Source organism: Galeopterus variegatus, unplaced genomic scaffold (genome assembly GCF_000696425.1).
Source record: "Galeopterus variegatus unplaced genomic scaffold, G_variegatus-3.0.2 Scaffold3460, whole genome shotgun sequence".
Classification (NCBI taxonomy): domain Eukaryota; kingdom Metazoa; phylum Chordata; class Mammalia; order Dermoptera; family Cynocephalidae; genus Galeopterus; species Galeopterus variegatus.
Genome location: NW_007729571.1, coordinates 166,445 through 182,892, shown reverse-complemented (window position 1 = coordinate 182,892; position 16,448 = coordinate 166,445). Strand labels below are relative to the sequence as shown.

At 39.0% G+C, this 16,448-nt stretch overlaps 1 protein-coding gene across 1 annotated transcript in view; it reads right to left on the bottom strand.

The window, feature by feature from the left end:
- The window catches only part of LOC103600785 (zinc finger protein 28-like), a 45,556-nt gene that overhangs the window by 22,082 nt on the left and 7,026 nt on the right, over positions 1-16,448 (bottom strand). The window contains 7 exon segments of the mRNA XM_008585116.1: positions 3,376-3,451; positions 3,454-3,510; positions 3,590-4,915; positions 7,121-7,249; positions 7,910-8,036; positions 13,804-13,894; positions 13,981-14,041. Of these exon segments, the coding sequence (XP_008583338.1) occupies positions 3,376-3,451; positions 3,454-3,510; positions 3,590-4,915; positions 7,121-7,249; positions 7,910-8,036; positions 13,804-13,845 (1,757 nt within the window). The 5' untranslated portion in view covers positions 13,846-13,894; positions 13,981-14,041.

The following is a 16,448-nucleotide window of genomic DNA, read 5'->3' as shown; positions in this document are numbered from 1 at the left end:
GGTCTGTATGTGGGATCCGAACCCTCTGGCGGGAGCACCGCCGCGCTTCCCAAGCGGCGCACTATCCAGTGCGCCACCGGGCCGGCCCCAACTCAGAGGATTTTTTAAAGAGAGGCTTGAGGGAATGGAATGTGTGAAATGAAGAGCAGGAAGGAGGGGGATGTGAGCTGTTGGGGCTCCATGCAGGGAGCCTGGTACAGGCTTTGACCAAGGCTCTGTCTGGTTTCTGTTCCCACTGATGTTATTTTGGGGTCCGGCTTTGGGGAGAAATCCACGTAGCTTTATTGATGTCTTTCTGGATTTCTCAGGGTCTGGATAGTATGTGTGTGGTAGCAAGTCTGCAGCTACAGGCTGGCTGGAAAACAACTTTACATTTATGTAAATAATGTCATGTTGCCCCGTAACCAAGGTTCAAAACATCAAATAATCACAGGAAAAGATGGAACTCAGATAAATGTATACTAAGAATAAATCTGTCTTTTAAAATCTTCTAGAGCTCATGCAGTTTTGGGTCCTAACATGGTTTCAGTTCTGCTCACTCCAACAATTTCATTTTCAAAGACCAAATTTTAGGCCATACCCACAGAAAGAGATTTCGGATAACCATCTTGTATTAAAGACTTAAAGAAATACTCCTATTTCATTTTTATAGAGCAACTACTTTGTAACTGCCATTGCCTTTTGTGCATTCTTGTCACATTTTGTTTCCAAACAACACCTTTATTTATGTATCCCCTAAACTTTTCACTGGAGTAACACAGGGAGGAAATGTAAATTAAACACATAATCTGGATTACAACGTACAGAAGGATAAAACACGGTACAAAAATACATATATATGAACAAACAGGAATTTTACTACAGTTCAAAGTGAACCATGTAATATATTGCTTAATACCATAATCTAAAATTAACATTTTATACCCTTTGCAAAAATACTATTCTAGCAAATATATTTAATCATATTTGTTATCTAAAAAACATATCCACAGATCAGTTTTCATTGAACCACTGTAAAAATATTTGGGGCAATTTACCTAAACTGTATTCCACAAATATTCTCAGCAGTCATATTGTGCCATGAGACCTATGTGCACAACAGGAAAAGTAATGTAGGAATCCATTAGGATGAAGAAAATTGGGGTCCTGCCCAAACATGAACTGAGGATTTTCAAGAGTAAACATGCAGAATGTATTACAGAGTCTAACTCAATGTTTTGAAATCTGACTATTAACACCTTTTACGCTTCACCACTCCATCTTCCTATTCTGCCTATCTGGGCAAGCTGATAATAAAGTCCAAGTGCTCTCTATTTTTTTTGCTGGCTGGTTCAGGGATCTGAACCCTTGACCTTGGTTCTACAGCACTGTGCTCTAACCAATTATCTGGACAGCCACCACAAGTGATCTATTCTTTGGCACCTGCAGGAAGTTTAAACCACATCCAAATACCACTGCTGCAGCACAACCCAGTAATCACCTAGGCCAGTCACCTTTTCCTCCTCTTTCTACAAACATTCTCATAACACTTCACTGTATGGCATCATCATTCTCAACATCCAAACCAAAGTTTAGGTGGAGTTTAGTTCAGTTGTAGTGGAGTGATCTTAAGTACAAATAAACAAAATATAGAGGTGAATATGTGAAGTTTTTAGTTTATAAAATCCCATTATTGTGGGTTGAGTATCCCCCCAAAGCTCACTGAAACTTAATCCCCACTAACAGTGTTAAGAGGGTGAGAAATCCTTTTATGGTAATTGAAAAGTGGGGCCTTTAAGAAGTGATTGGATTAACCCATTGATGGTTTAATTGTGGTCATGGGCATGATTCTGATGGCTTTAAAAGGAGAACAACTGAAAAGCTTAGCTCTCTCACACAAGCCATCGACCATGTGACACCCTGCATAGCTGTAGAGACACCACCAAGAACAAGGCCCTCACTGGACTTTGGACTTCCCAGCCTCTGAAACTGTAAGCAATAAATATGGCTTCTATGTAAATTACCCAGTTCCAGGTATTTGTGTTGTAAGCAGCAGAAACGGACTAATTCACCCACTGCATATGTTCATTCTGAAGAGGAAATAATGTCATTAATATTAATGCTTTCAAATGATCTCACTGAGTGCTACATGCATACAAATTGTATTATTTTAATGTTTATTCCCAAATTCTCTTTTATTTCATAAGTATTTTCACTTCATGTAAATCAAAGTGCATGCTACAGGTCGTAGAGGACACACAAGAAAAAGGCATATAGAAATATAAAATCGTGACTGTTCATCAACTGCAATGCATGGTTTAGGGTGTTGGAATCTGAAAATGTACTTTTTTGTTGTTGTTGCTGGCTGGTAGAGAGATCCAAACCCTTGATCTCTGTGTTGCAACATTAAAATGTGCTTCTATGAGATTTTCATTATACCCACATAAGTACATTAGGGCAGAGTGCACAGAGAATAACTCTAGTGAAATTTATGATTATATGTTCCCCAAATAACATGTTCATTGATTCCACCATGGAAAAAAATTGTCATACATACTTCAGTCTTAAGTTATGAAAAAGATTCAATTTTATTAATTAAAACATGAAAACTATAATGCATTCTGAATAAAACAGAAGCAAAATGTAATGCCAGCAGTTAAATATGAATACTACTCAAGAACACGCTATTCTGGTTCTTTCAATTAAAACTTCTGTGATAATTGTTCTGTCTTCAATTTCAAGAATAATAATTTTTTTTTTTTTTGTCGACCTTTGATATACAGCAACTATTGTCATTCAAGAATAGTTGGCCACCATTTCTCCTGCATCATTTCTACCACATAATCAGTCCATATTTCTCTCCTCCCACAAAAATCTCAGTGTTCTAAGGTCTTGGTCTGTTCTATTTCACATTCAGTTGGAAAAGCATTCTTTTCTGATATCCCACAGTGGTCCTCTGTCTGGAGAAGGGTGCTATGTCATGAATGCAATAAGTATGATGACTGACATCAGTTTACACTATTCTCTGCCTCTCACAAATGCTAATTAAGACAATATTTAATTTAATTTTTTTGGCAGCTGGTGAGTTCAGGGATCCAAATATTTAATTTTAAAAAGCAGCATCCTTGTTCTTCCAGGAACATGGATAGGAATAAACCTCCCATACGACTGCACTGATGGTGATTAATGTTTACATTCATGATGAGGGTTTGCCACTCATCGCATTTGTAAGGTTCCTCTTAAGTATAAATTTTCTGATATTGTGCAAAGTGTAAATTACAACTAAAGATCTGACCACATTCATTATATTTGTAAGGTTTCTCTCCAATACGGTTATCTCATGTCTAATAAGGACTGAACACTCATTAAAGGCTTTCCATGGTGAGGTGTGGTTGCCAAAGAAAGACTTTATCACAGTCATTACATTTGGAAAATTTCTCTCCAGTATACATTCACTGATGTGTTGTGAGTGTGAGTGCTGATTAAAGGCCTTGCCATACTGATTACACACATAAGGTTTCTCTCCAGTATAAACTAAAAGATGGTTAGCAAAGCTTGTACAAAAACTAAAGGCTTTGCCACACTCAAAACACATGTTTCTCCCTGTTATGAATTCGCCAGTGGGATGCAAGGCTTGCACTGTAACTGAAGGATTTGCCACACTCATTACATTTGTAAGGTTTCTCTCCAGTATGAATTACCTGATGTTTACTAAGGCCTGCAAGCTCACAGTAGGCTTTGCCACACGTATTACATTTGTAAGGTTTTTCTCCAGTATGAATTCTATAATGCCTTGCAAGGCTTGAATTTTGGCTGAAGACCTTGCCACATTCATTACATTCATAAGGTTTCTCTCCAGTATGGATCCTCTGATGTTTACTAAGGACTGAACGTTCACTAAAGGCTTTGCCGCAGTTATCGCATTTGTAAGGTTTCTCTCCAGTGTGGATTACCTGATGACGTGCAAGGTGTGAACTATAACTGAAGACCTTGCCACATTCACTACATTTGTAAGGTTTCTCTCCAATATGATTTTTCTCATGCACAACAAGATATTCACGTCTGAAAAAAGCCTTACCACACTCATGACATTTGTAAGGTTTCTCTCCAGTATGAATTTTCCTGTGACGTGAAAGGTTTGAATTTTGACTGAAGACCTTGCCACATTCATTACATTTGTAAGGTATTTCTCTATGGGTTACCTGACTGTCAGAAAGGCTTGAATGCATACTAAAGACTTTGTCACACTTACTAAATCTGTAAGATTTCTCTCCAGTATGGATTCTTTGATGATTTGCAAGGTTTGATTTTTGACTGCAGACCTTGCCACAAATATCACATTTACATGGTTTCTTTCTGGTATGCATTATCTGATGTATAGTGAGATGTGAGATGTGATTAAAAGCTTTGCCACATTTGTTATATTTATAAGACTTTCCTTTAATGAGTGCTTTCTGTTCTTGTATGAATAATGGAGAATAGATAGAATCAGTCCGATATTTATGAGAAATGTGGGTTTTAATACCGTTAGGAATTCTTTGGAGTGGTGAAACTGAGGCACCATGGTTGACAGACTCCTCAACTTGATTACATTCATAAGTCTTCCCTTTACCTGGAAATAACCACAGTTCAGGCGGATGTGATGGAAAGCTTAAACCAAGCTGATTCTTAAAAGGCTTGTTTTCTGCATCTTTTCTATCATGTTGATATCTTCTACTAATGAGATTTTCTTTCTGGGTCATCAGCTCTCCCTTGTAATTTCTTTCATCATCTCTCCTCTGACACTCAAAGACATATGTATTTTTCTGGATTTCTCTAAAGTAAAAATCTTCAGTGTCATGGTCTTTACGTCTTTCCAACATCAATGTTTGCAATACTTCTTTATTATTATTCTTTTTTGATAGTAATTCCTTAAACATACATTTAGGAGAGAGATCTACAAGATATAAAGAACCATATATTTGTGATTAATTACAGATGGTAAATAAATATTGAAAAATATAATATTACATCAAAAGTAATACTTACATTGAACAAAGTTACAAAACTTCACAACCATTACCGTCAATTTTTAAAAATACAAAAGAAATAGTCTTTAATAAAGGATGGGTGATTACATGTAACTCAAAGTCATTCTACAGAAGTGTAGTTTCAAACAACCTAGGATCAAAACATTCACATTACACAACCCTATGTTAGCACCGATGAAGGACTACTTTTCCACCATGACCCCAAAGCCCATACCAATTGGTAGAAAACACACGGCTGTCTCATGATTGGAGAGAAAGAACAATTATATCATATATATGTAAAGTATATTTATTGTGCACAAAAATGGTAAAATGCAGCATGACATACTGTAATGGTAAATAATGCATAGCAGACTTATGTAATGAATTATTTATTTATTTATTTATTTATTTAAGATGACCGGTAAGGGGATCTTAACCCTTGGCTTGGTGTTGCCAGCACCACACTCAGCCAGTGAGCTAACCAGCCATCCCTATATAGGATCCGAACCCATGGCCTTGGTGCTATCAGCACCGCACTCTCCCAACTGAGCCACAGGCTGGCCCTTGTAATGAATAATTTAAATAAGTGGTAATTGTGAACTGCAAAAAATAACACCACCGGGAAAATTTGGATTCTTCCAAATAATAAAAACCATGTTATTGTAATGAGAGTTAACTAAGACAAGCAAAGGAGCATCTCATCATAAACGTGGGACAAGATTGATAAATCTTATTAATCAAAGAAAATTATGAGTCTTCAGTATAAAACATGTAATTTTTTTTAAGATGACCAGTAAGAGGATCTTAACCCTTCACTCAGTGTTATCAGCACCACACTACTAAGTGAGCCACGAGCCAGCCCTTAAAACATGCAGTATTGTAAGCCATCTAATAGCAATGACTTGTTTTAAAAACCTTGAGGTAAATTATCAGTATTTTTCAAATAAGGACAGCAGGCCCATACTATTAATGTATTTAACTCCAAATTACACACAATGAGAAACAGGATTTGATCCTTGACCTGCAGTCTCAGACAACATGTTCTTATGCGTGATTGTCTACCAAGGTGGTATGGAGAATAACACGTCATAGCAAATACAAGGATCACAGAATAAATACTTTAAAGGAGATACAAGAACTGGGCCATGTTGCTGATAGTGTTACTCAGCCATCCCTTATAGACAATGGTATCTGAGTGATCACCTGAAGCACATTTTGGTTTAGGCTATGTCCTGGCAAAGTTGTCCAGTAGATGAGTAGGGGTCCTGCCTTACACAGTGAACACAGTATGGGAGGCCTGTGGAAACTGGGGTGTTAAGGAATATTAAATTAATATGCCTCAAAGTGACAGTATAGTGAATCCCACTCATGTACCATGTGAGGAAAGGCCAGGACAGAGGAAGGGCAAGAGAAGAGTGAATGGAGTTATGCGCATGTGGGAGCACAGTTTGTCCTTCCAAATATGTGGGAATGTAATTGTATTAGGGAAGTTAAAATTGTGATCTTGGAAGAAAAGAATTGACTAGCAAGCAGCATAATACCAATGAATTCTTAAATGCGGGAAATGCACGACAGGCAGGGGGCAAAAGGGAGGTAGTGTGACTATATAGGAGAAAAGCAGGCTTTACATCTCTTCCAATATTTGCTATGAAATTTATAAAACTGAGTGTCCCATGAGTTCTATTTCCACTTATTCAAGAAAATAGTATATATATAGATTCCAGAAGACATGTACAAGAATGTTCCTAGCATTCTGGACCTGGAAGCAAAAATCTGGAAATGGCCACAAAGAGAGAAATGAGTTCATTCTGTACCTCTGCAGGGTGGGAGAATAAAATATTTCATGTCTGAAAAACATAGGAATAAGTGAGGGAAAAGAAAAATTTCCTCTTAGAGCTTCAAAGAAATGAACTTCTGTTTTCCCATAGAACTCTCCCACTTGCAGAGAGTTTCCCAAACGTTATTTGGGTTTTGTTTTGTTTTTTGTTTTTGGATAGCCGGCCAGCATGGGGATCCAGACCCTTGACCTTCATGTTATCAACACCATGTTCTAACCATGTGAGCTCACTGGCCAGGCCCCAAACACTATTTAATGGTGGGGCTTCCACTCTGCTCATCTGAGCTCTTACCTGGGTCCACAGCTTTGATCCATTCCCACCCATTTGGGTTTCTTGCTATTTTCACTTGGCTCTTCACAGTCCAGGGCTCTTTCCCTTGCTCCAACAAAGAGATAACACTCAGGTCAAAAAAAGAGTTTCCTGCATATGAAAAGTAAGAAACATGATGTGCTGAGGATTTTCCAGAATCCCCACGCTAATGTTCCCTCACCTAACTTAAACATAGGGTTGGGATTCTGAAAAATATTTCGCAAATTCATCTGCTGATTGGTTTCTTCTAAATGCCACGGAAATACTATAATATGCAGATATCTAAGTCTCTTCCAAGAAGATTGAACCAGAAAGACAATGGTAAAAAACAAAATTGACTATTGTAAAAGTCTGCTATAAGGTTTTATGCATACTTTATCTCTGGATTCATGACTGATGTAACATGAAGGGGGCAGAACATCTGAAGAAAGGGGACAGTTAAAGTCCAGATGTTTTTTTTAAAAAGATGACCAGTAAGGAGATCTTAATCCTTGGCTTGGTGTTGTCAGCACCACGCTCAGCCAGTGAGCGAACTGGCCATCCCTATATGGGGATCCGAACCTGTGGCTTGGTGTTATCAGCACCGCACTCTCCCAAGTGAGCCACGGGCCGGCCCAAAGTCCAGATGTTTTATTAGGAAGTCTTTTTTGTTTGAGTCAACAGGGCTTCAGTCTCAGTCAAACAATGTGGGGGTTCCTAAGAGTCACACAAGGGAAAAACATAAAGACATACAAGAGCAGATTCCTGACTTCTGGAGGAAGTTATCCTCACCCAAGGAGACCAAGTTCCTGTAGTTCTCCAACATCACATCCATGTATAAAGCCCTCTGAGCAGGGTCCAGGCATTTCCACTCCTCTTGAGAGAATTCTATGGCCACATCCCTGAAAGTCAGCAGTCCCTGTAATAAAAAACACATTCTTCTCTTCACAACTGCATGAGTGAATTTCCCTAATAAATCCCCTCTCATATATTTATAACATATGCTATTGATTCTGTCTCCCTGGAGAACCCTAACTGTACTGTATTCTTACTATTTAACTTATTAATGTGATAGTGCAGAACAAATTTAAGGTCATGGAAAACATTTTAGATATAGTGTCAACTCTTAAAACATATAAAACACTTAAGATGATAATGTGTCTTTGATAAAAGACCATGGGACTGGAAATCCTGCGTTCATACACATACATACATACACACTTACATTAACTGAAATAAGAGGGATTGTTTCTCAATATCTCTTTTTGGTAATGTTTTCTCATTATTTTTGTTCATTTGCATGTTCAGACAATGAAATATATAAATTGCACTTAATGTAATTTCTCAACATTGCTGTGTGTTAAAGTATTAAGAAAATGGTACAACATAAAAAAATATAGAAACTTGAATTCCAGCAGCCATTAAATACCTATATTCAAAAATATATCCATTTCAATTTAGAAATAGAAGCATTCACATAAATGAATGGGATTTATTAGTTTATTGCATATGTAAAACAATGATTTAAGATTAGGAGATACTTTTTTTTTATCTTAATCTGTAGTATTAATGTATGTTCACAGCAGTACATACTGGAAGAAATTATTGGATAACAAAAAATCAGGCCAAAAAGGATATTTAGAAATGTAAAAACCCATTCTAAAACAACATTTCATGAAACATCACAATCAGCGGTAAACACTGGATACATTTCCCCTAAATTAAGGCAGAGAGAAAAGGGCTGCAGTCAGTCATCAATGCACAGGATGCCTGGGCAGCAACCAGTAGAGAGAGAAAATAAGAAAAACAAAAGGGGGAAGAGAATAAAGACCTAGAACTGTTAAAATTAACAGATGACAAGACTGCAACCTAGAAAAAGAAAATATTGGTTAACTATAGACGCTAATAACATACTGAAAAAAAGTCATCCTTTTTTAGTAGTACTAATTTAAAAACAACACAGACACATATACACACACAGAGACATATTCTTACAATCAATGAGCATTTTTGCCGTTGCACCTAATTACAAGACATGAGCAAACACACCACTGCATCTAATTACTCTTGTAATTATCAGAACTATGTGAAGAACTTATAAAACTCTACTGAAGGAGTAGTATCAGCCAGACAGAAAAACTGGAAGCCACAGAACCTACTTCCCCAACACAGACACAGATTTGACAACAATATACTATATGAACCAATTGCCTTTGTGAAAATCCAGAACCATTTTAAATGTTCCTGCACCCCCAGGCATTCACCCCATATTTTGGCTTTTCAGGACTGTCTGAGGGACTGGTTTCTCTCTTGCCTGAATATAAGCATGAATGTAACAGGGTGCCAGGGTATGGGCCACTGAGAACAAAGATGATGAACATAATCAACTTCCGCAGTAAAACTGGCAGAAACTAAGTGGAGATCCACCTATAACTTGCTGAAATACCAGACATACTACAGTATCACAGACAAATAATAAGGGATCTCCTGAGTAGAAACTGGCATGGCTTTTAGTTAGGAGATTACAAATAAAAGCCCACAGAGACTACATCCTTAGGAAGGTTCTGAGAGATCTCCAGAATCTCTAGCTGGGATGATAGAAGAATGCCCTGCCTGTATGAATCCAGACATCAAAAACTGGGGAAAGGTGGCTGATTTCTGAAATGCTTAAGTCCCAAGGAAAGATAACAAGACACAGAAAGACAAAAGGAAACCTGGTCCATACCTTAAGGCAAACAAAAACTCCACAAACTGACACTCAATAAATGAGGATCTGTGAATTACCAGAGAATTGAAATTAAGTCATATGAATGCTCAACGAGTGAAAAAAAAACACACACAGCCAACTTTGGGTAATCAGAAAAATAATGCATGAACAAGATTGAAAATACCACCAAAGAGATAGAATCTATGAAGAACTACACAAACATTCTGGAGCTGAAAAATACAACTGAATTGAAAAAATTAACTACAGGGGTTCAATAACATACTTGACCAGGCAGAAGAGAGTCAACTCAAGACAGGACTTTTGAAATAAGGCAGAAGAACAAAAAGAAAAAAGAATATACAAAAATGAAGACAGCCTAAGGGACTTACAGGACACCTGCAAGTGTGATATCATAGGTATTATGAGCACCAGAAAGAACAGAAAAAGAAAGAGGGGCATAGAGCCTTTTTAAAGAAATGGTGGCTGAAACTTCCCAAACTGAAGAGAGAAATCAACATATAAATTCAAGAAGCTTAAGGAAATCCAGCTAGGATATAAGAGACCTACACTAAAACACATCATGATCAAATGGCCAAAAGTCAGAGACAAAGAAAATCTTGACAGCAACAAGAGAAAAGCAACTTCCCATGTAAGATTTCTCAGCAGATACTTTCTAGACTATGAAGGAGTGCAATGATATATTCAAAGTGCTGGGAAAAAAAACAAAAAAAAACTCCTGCCAACTAAAAATTTGATATCTGACAGATCTGTCCTTCAAAAAAGGAGAAATTAAGACATCTCCAGATAAACAAAAGTTGAGGGAGCTGAACACCATAAGAAATGCTGAAGGAAGTCATCCATGTTGATATGAAAGAACAATAAAAGCACACAAAATGATACAAAAATACAAAACTCACTAATAAAGATAGTACATAGACAAATATAGAATCCTGTAATATTTTAATATAAGCGTGTCGATCACTTTTATATTTGGTATAGGATTGTATTAAAAAGCATAAAAAGTAATTATAAATTCATGTTAAGGTATACACAATATTAAAAATAGGTACTCCCACTGGTTCAATTGACTTCACTTAAAAAAACTAAAAGCATAGGGGCCGGCCCGTGGCTCACTTGGGAGAGTGCGGTGCTGATGACACCAAGGCCTCGGGTTCGGATCCCATATAGGGATGGCTGTGTAGCTTACTGGTGAGGGTGGTGCTGACAACACCAAGTCAAGGGTTAAGATCCCCTTACCGGTCATCTTTTGTTTTAAAAAAAAAACGCCTAAAAACATAAAATAAAAAAATTAAAACAGGCAGTTTGTGTCATAAATAACAAAAAGGTGGGGGTATATATAAAGAGGTAGAGTTTTAATACGTAAGAAATTTAAGCTGCTGTACAGTTAGAAGACTGTAATAACATTATGTTTTTTATAATTGTAATGGTAATGGCAAAGAAAATAGCTATAGGATATACACAAAGGAAATGAGAGGAGAATCAAAGGAAGCCACTACACAAAATCCACAACACACAAAAGAAAGCAGGAAGGGAATAAAAGATTAACAAAAGAATTACAGGAAAGAGAGAAAACGATGAACAAAATGGCAATAATAAGTCCTTCCCTATCAGTATTTATTTTAACATATTAAATGCTGCAATCAAAAGACACAGAATGGCCGAAGAAGAAATAAGATCCAACAACACGCTGTCTATAGAAGACTGACCTATGTAGGACACCCATAAGCTAAAAGTGAAAGTACGTAGACAGATATTCCACACAAATGAGATATTAAGAGAGCAGGTGTGGCTATACTTATATCACACAAACACAAAAAGACTTTACTACAAATATCGTCATAAGAGACAAGGAGAGACTTTAAATAATGACAAAAGGGCCAATTCAGCAGGAAGATATACCAATTATAATTAAATATGTACGTAACATTAGAACTCCAAAGTATTAAGCAAACATTACCAGAACTAAAGGGAGCAGGAGACAGCAGCACAGTGACAGTAGGACACAACAATGCTCCACTTTCACTAATGGATAAAACAACCACACAGAAGATCCATAAGGAAACAGGACTTCAGTGACACTACAGACCAAGTGGACCTCACAGATCTACGCAGAACATTCCACCCAACAGCACCAGAATACATCTTTCTCTCAAGTGCATGTGGAACCTTGCCAGGATAGATCACGTATTAGGTCACAAAACAAAAATTAGGTCACAAAAAAAAATTTAAGGAGATTGAAATCTTTCAAGTTTTCTCCATCCACAATAGAATGGATTTAGAAAATGATAGCAGGAGAAAACCAACAGTCCATAAATATGTGGAAAATAAATAATTCTTTCTAAAAAACCAATGGGTCAAAGAAGAAAACAGAATCTAGACACTATCTGGAGACAAGGAAAATGAAAACATAATAAACCAAAACTTATGGAACACAGTGAAAGCAGCAGTAAGAGGTGAGTGTATGGCAGTAAACACATTTAAAAAGGAGAGTGAACTCAAGTCAACAACTGTAGCAGTACGCCGCTTGGGAGCGTGGCTGCGCTCCCGCCGAGGGTTCGGATCCCACATACAGACCGGTTCCCGCTCACTGGCTGGGCGAGGTGTGGGCGTGACACCGAGGTTTGCAATCCCGTTGCCGGTCCCGGTCCGGTGCGGGCGCGACACTGAGGGTTGCGATCCGTTGCCGGACACGAAAAAAGACAAAAAGGAAAAAAAAAAAAAAAAAGAATTTTTTCTAAAATTTACCATTGTGTAAATTCATTTGTACAAGTCATGCACTGACTCTTGCCACAGAACTGACAACAATAGTTCCTCATTGAGACATGAGGGAGGATAGAGGATATGACAGGAAAAGCGGATGCTTTATATCTTAGGGCCTAAGCTGCATCTTCAGTTGCAGTTTTACTATAAAACAAATATATACATCACATGATGTTTAGAATAAAAGAAATATATTTCATAACAATTGGTGAAACGAGAATATGTCTCCATCCTCTCAGATGACAAAGCAGATATTCTCTGATGTATGATCAAAATTATAACCATTTATACCTAAAACACCTGCTGCACAAGAGTCCCTGTACGACCACCACAGTCTCCATTGGACGGATGGGCTGAGAATGGTTTAATCAATCTCCTGCTGTTAGAATATTTAGGTTGATTCTGTATTTGAAATAGATGATGGGCTCAGGTGGTTAGAGCGTGGTGCTGCCAACAAGGTCCAGGGTTTGATCCCTGTACCAGCCAACCACCAAAAAAAAAAAAGGGGGGGGGGGTGATGGAATAAACCATCCTCAGTCACTGATGTCTGTTTCTGTCCTTTCCATTGATTTCCCAATAATTAAGCTTTTGGAGTCAGACACATAGTCACTCACTCTTTTAGCTTTAGATGTGTTATAAAAACCATAGAATTTACCAGGTTTTGTGCACATAAACACGATAAACCATCCTCAGTCACTGATGTCTGTTTCTGTCCTTTCCATTGATTTCCCAATAATTAAACTTTTGGAGTCAGACACATAGTCACTCACTCTTTTAGCTTTAGATGTGTTATAAAAACCATAGAATTTACCAGGTTTTGTGCACATAAACACATGACTTCCATGAGCAGCTTCTCTAATCCTGCTCTACAGGGAGCTGACAGTGCATCCAAACGTGGCCCTAAACAATACCTGCTGCCCTACAGCACTGACACCATGAGGACCACATCCTGTCTCCGATCTACGTTTGGGAGGGAAGCCATTCCCATGCCTCATAGAGCCTCTTCACAAGTTTGTGTCACTGGCTTACTGTAAGATGGAATCTAAGTGGAGATGAGAGGGACTCAGGAAAGGCATGGGTGAGTGTGAGCAAACACGTCAAGCAGGACACTTCAGAGTCAGAGAAGATGAGCAATTGCAATGCCCACATGTCAGAAAAGAAGTAGACACAGAACAATCAACTGAGAATATCACTTTACCTGAGTGACAGCCATTCCTGATTCCTTTTCTTTCCTCTTCATCCTCTTTTGACCTTCCTCCTCAGGTAATATGAGTCTTTACAAGCCCATTCTGAATGTCAAAAATAAGCTGTTTAATGCTTAGATACAACACACCCCCTTCCTGGGCCAAAACCACACACACAGGAGAGACTTCACCATGTGGAAGACAGTTCTCGGCTGCCCATGGCATCAGGAGGGACGCAGGTACAACAAACTCCTACAGGAAGAAAAGCAAGTGTGTCTTTCTTCAGAACTCACTCCCCTGCTGGTGAATCCCACACATGCCCTGCAGCAGTGAGGAGCTGGGCAGGACTGAGCTCACTTCAGGGCGAAGACCCTACCGTTACTTAACCCCATGGAAGGCACAGCACCCCACACTCCTCCAAGGACCACAGGCAGATCTAGGCCCTCAGAAATGGAGGACACAGAGCCTTGCTGCACAATGCTGAATGTACATTAGAACCACATTGCCAGGGCTGAGCACCACTCAGAGGGGCAAACCCAGCATACCCCCCACCTTCTGGCTCTGCTGTCCCCTTGGGGCCTTGTTGTCACCAGTATCCAGATAGTGGGAGGTGAAGGAGCAGAAAGAAACATGCACAACAGGCAATGTGGACCAGAGGTGGGTGAGGCTGGAATTTTAAATTGGGGGTATGAGCATTCCTCAGAAATACCCCCAGAGAAGATGATATCAGAAAAAAGATCCAGGGAAGGAAGGGTGTGTGCCACCTACAGCTGAGGGGCCAGAATGTCCTAGGTAGAGGGACAGCTCAAGTGAAGGCCCTGCGGCAGGAGCAACCTTGACCACAGGAAAAGGGCAGAGGCCTGTGTGGCTGGAGCAGAGTGAGCGAGGACACAGTGAGGAGATGAGGTCACAGGTACTGCGGGAAACACGTCAGCCAGGGCCGAGGTCTCCAAACCTTTCTGTGCTATGCCTCAATAGAATTTTGGAAATGATGTATTCCTTCACTTGTTTTAAGCAAACACGTAATTTTTTATTTTATAAACTAAGACACTTACAAACACGGTAGTATCTCAGTATTTTACATGTATTCTTAGATGGTCACCTAAACCTTAGGAAGTTGGAGGGCTGGCCTTACCTGAGATGTGTACTGTAGGTGAAATTCTCTTGGGGGAGCCACTTTCTTTTTTTTCTCTTGGGGAAGTCACTTTTGAACATACAAAGTTGGAGATGTCAAAGAGACAACTGTACAGAAGATTCTAGATTTCAGGTGAGAGGTATAGGTGGAGAGGGAAAATGGAGACACCATTTAAAGCCATGAGATGACATGATATGGCAAGCAGTGAGTGCAGTCAGAGGAGAGAAGTGGCACATGGTCTGAGCCCTGGGACACTGTAACACGTATAGGACAGAAAGTTGGAGATACCAGCAGAAGATGCTAAGGAGTGATCAGGAGGAAGATGAAAGAATATAGATTTTTAAAGGTTAGTAGGATGCCCTCAAAGCTAAGAATAAAAAGTTTCAGGGAAGAGGAAGTAATCAGTTGTACAATACGATGATAGGACAAGTAAGTTAAGGACAGAAAATTAATTATTGGATTTAGAAGTGGGGAGATTACTGGGGACTGTAAAAGGAAGGGACAGTGGAATGGTGGATGTGAATGTTTGACTGGTTGGGGTTCATGTGAGGTAGGGAGGCAGGAAGTGAAAACAGACAACAGCAAGTTTTTAGTGATTGGGCTCTGAATGGGAGAAAAAAATGGGTACTGATTAGAAGCAAAAATGTAGTAGAGGATATTTTTCTTTTAAAGAACAAAAAATGAAAGGACTAAAAATGCTTTCTGTGTGTGTGTGTGTGTGTGTGTGTATGTGTTCATGAGCATTTTGATGTATGTTATCACCATCCGGGTATGCTGGTCAAAATAATTCTCGAAGTAAAAATTGATGAGGCAGGGGAGGAAGGATGCTGTACCATCCTGGTACTGTGAGCGGGGTGGTAAGTAGTGCACAATTGTAGGGTCAGCAACAGCCTGGGTCAGGGTCAGACCATTCCCAGGCAACACTTTTTTTTTTTGGTGGCTGCCCTGTACAAGCATCCGAACGCTTGACCTTGGTGTTATCAATACCGTGCTCCCAGTCACTACTGAGCAGAGAACAAATGCCTTGAGGAAGTCGGGTAGACCAGTTAGGGGAGTCGGGTAGACCAGTTAGGGGAGACATTTCCACTTGCATCCAGGAGCTCAGGGGAGGTACAACCACGGTCTCTGACTGAGGAAAAAGACAGATGAGGAGAAGTTGGACTTCTGAGCAGCTCTCTAAAGTAGAAGATGTAAAATAGTCAAATAAGGGAATGCAAGAGGATCTGGAAGAAAAATATGAAACCAGTCAATCTGGGTGGACGTTTCTTCCAGCTATGATCAGCCACAAGGGGACAGGTAGAGAGAAGAAAGAGTTGGAAGTGATGGTGATGTCAGGAAGAAGCAAGGAAGTAGGAAGTCCCCAGGAGAACGATTATAACAACAGTCCTGTGCTTTAGGGCATTTGACTTGAGTGACTGTTAGTAACGGGAAGGATTTATTTGTCTCCATCATTAAAAAAAAAACACACCTAGGTTTGGTAAAGGAGTATATTATGTTAGTTTACCATTTTTATCTCTGGTACAG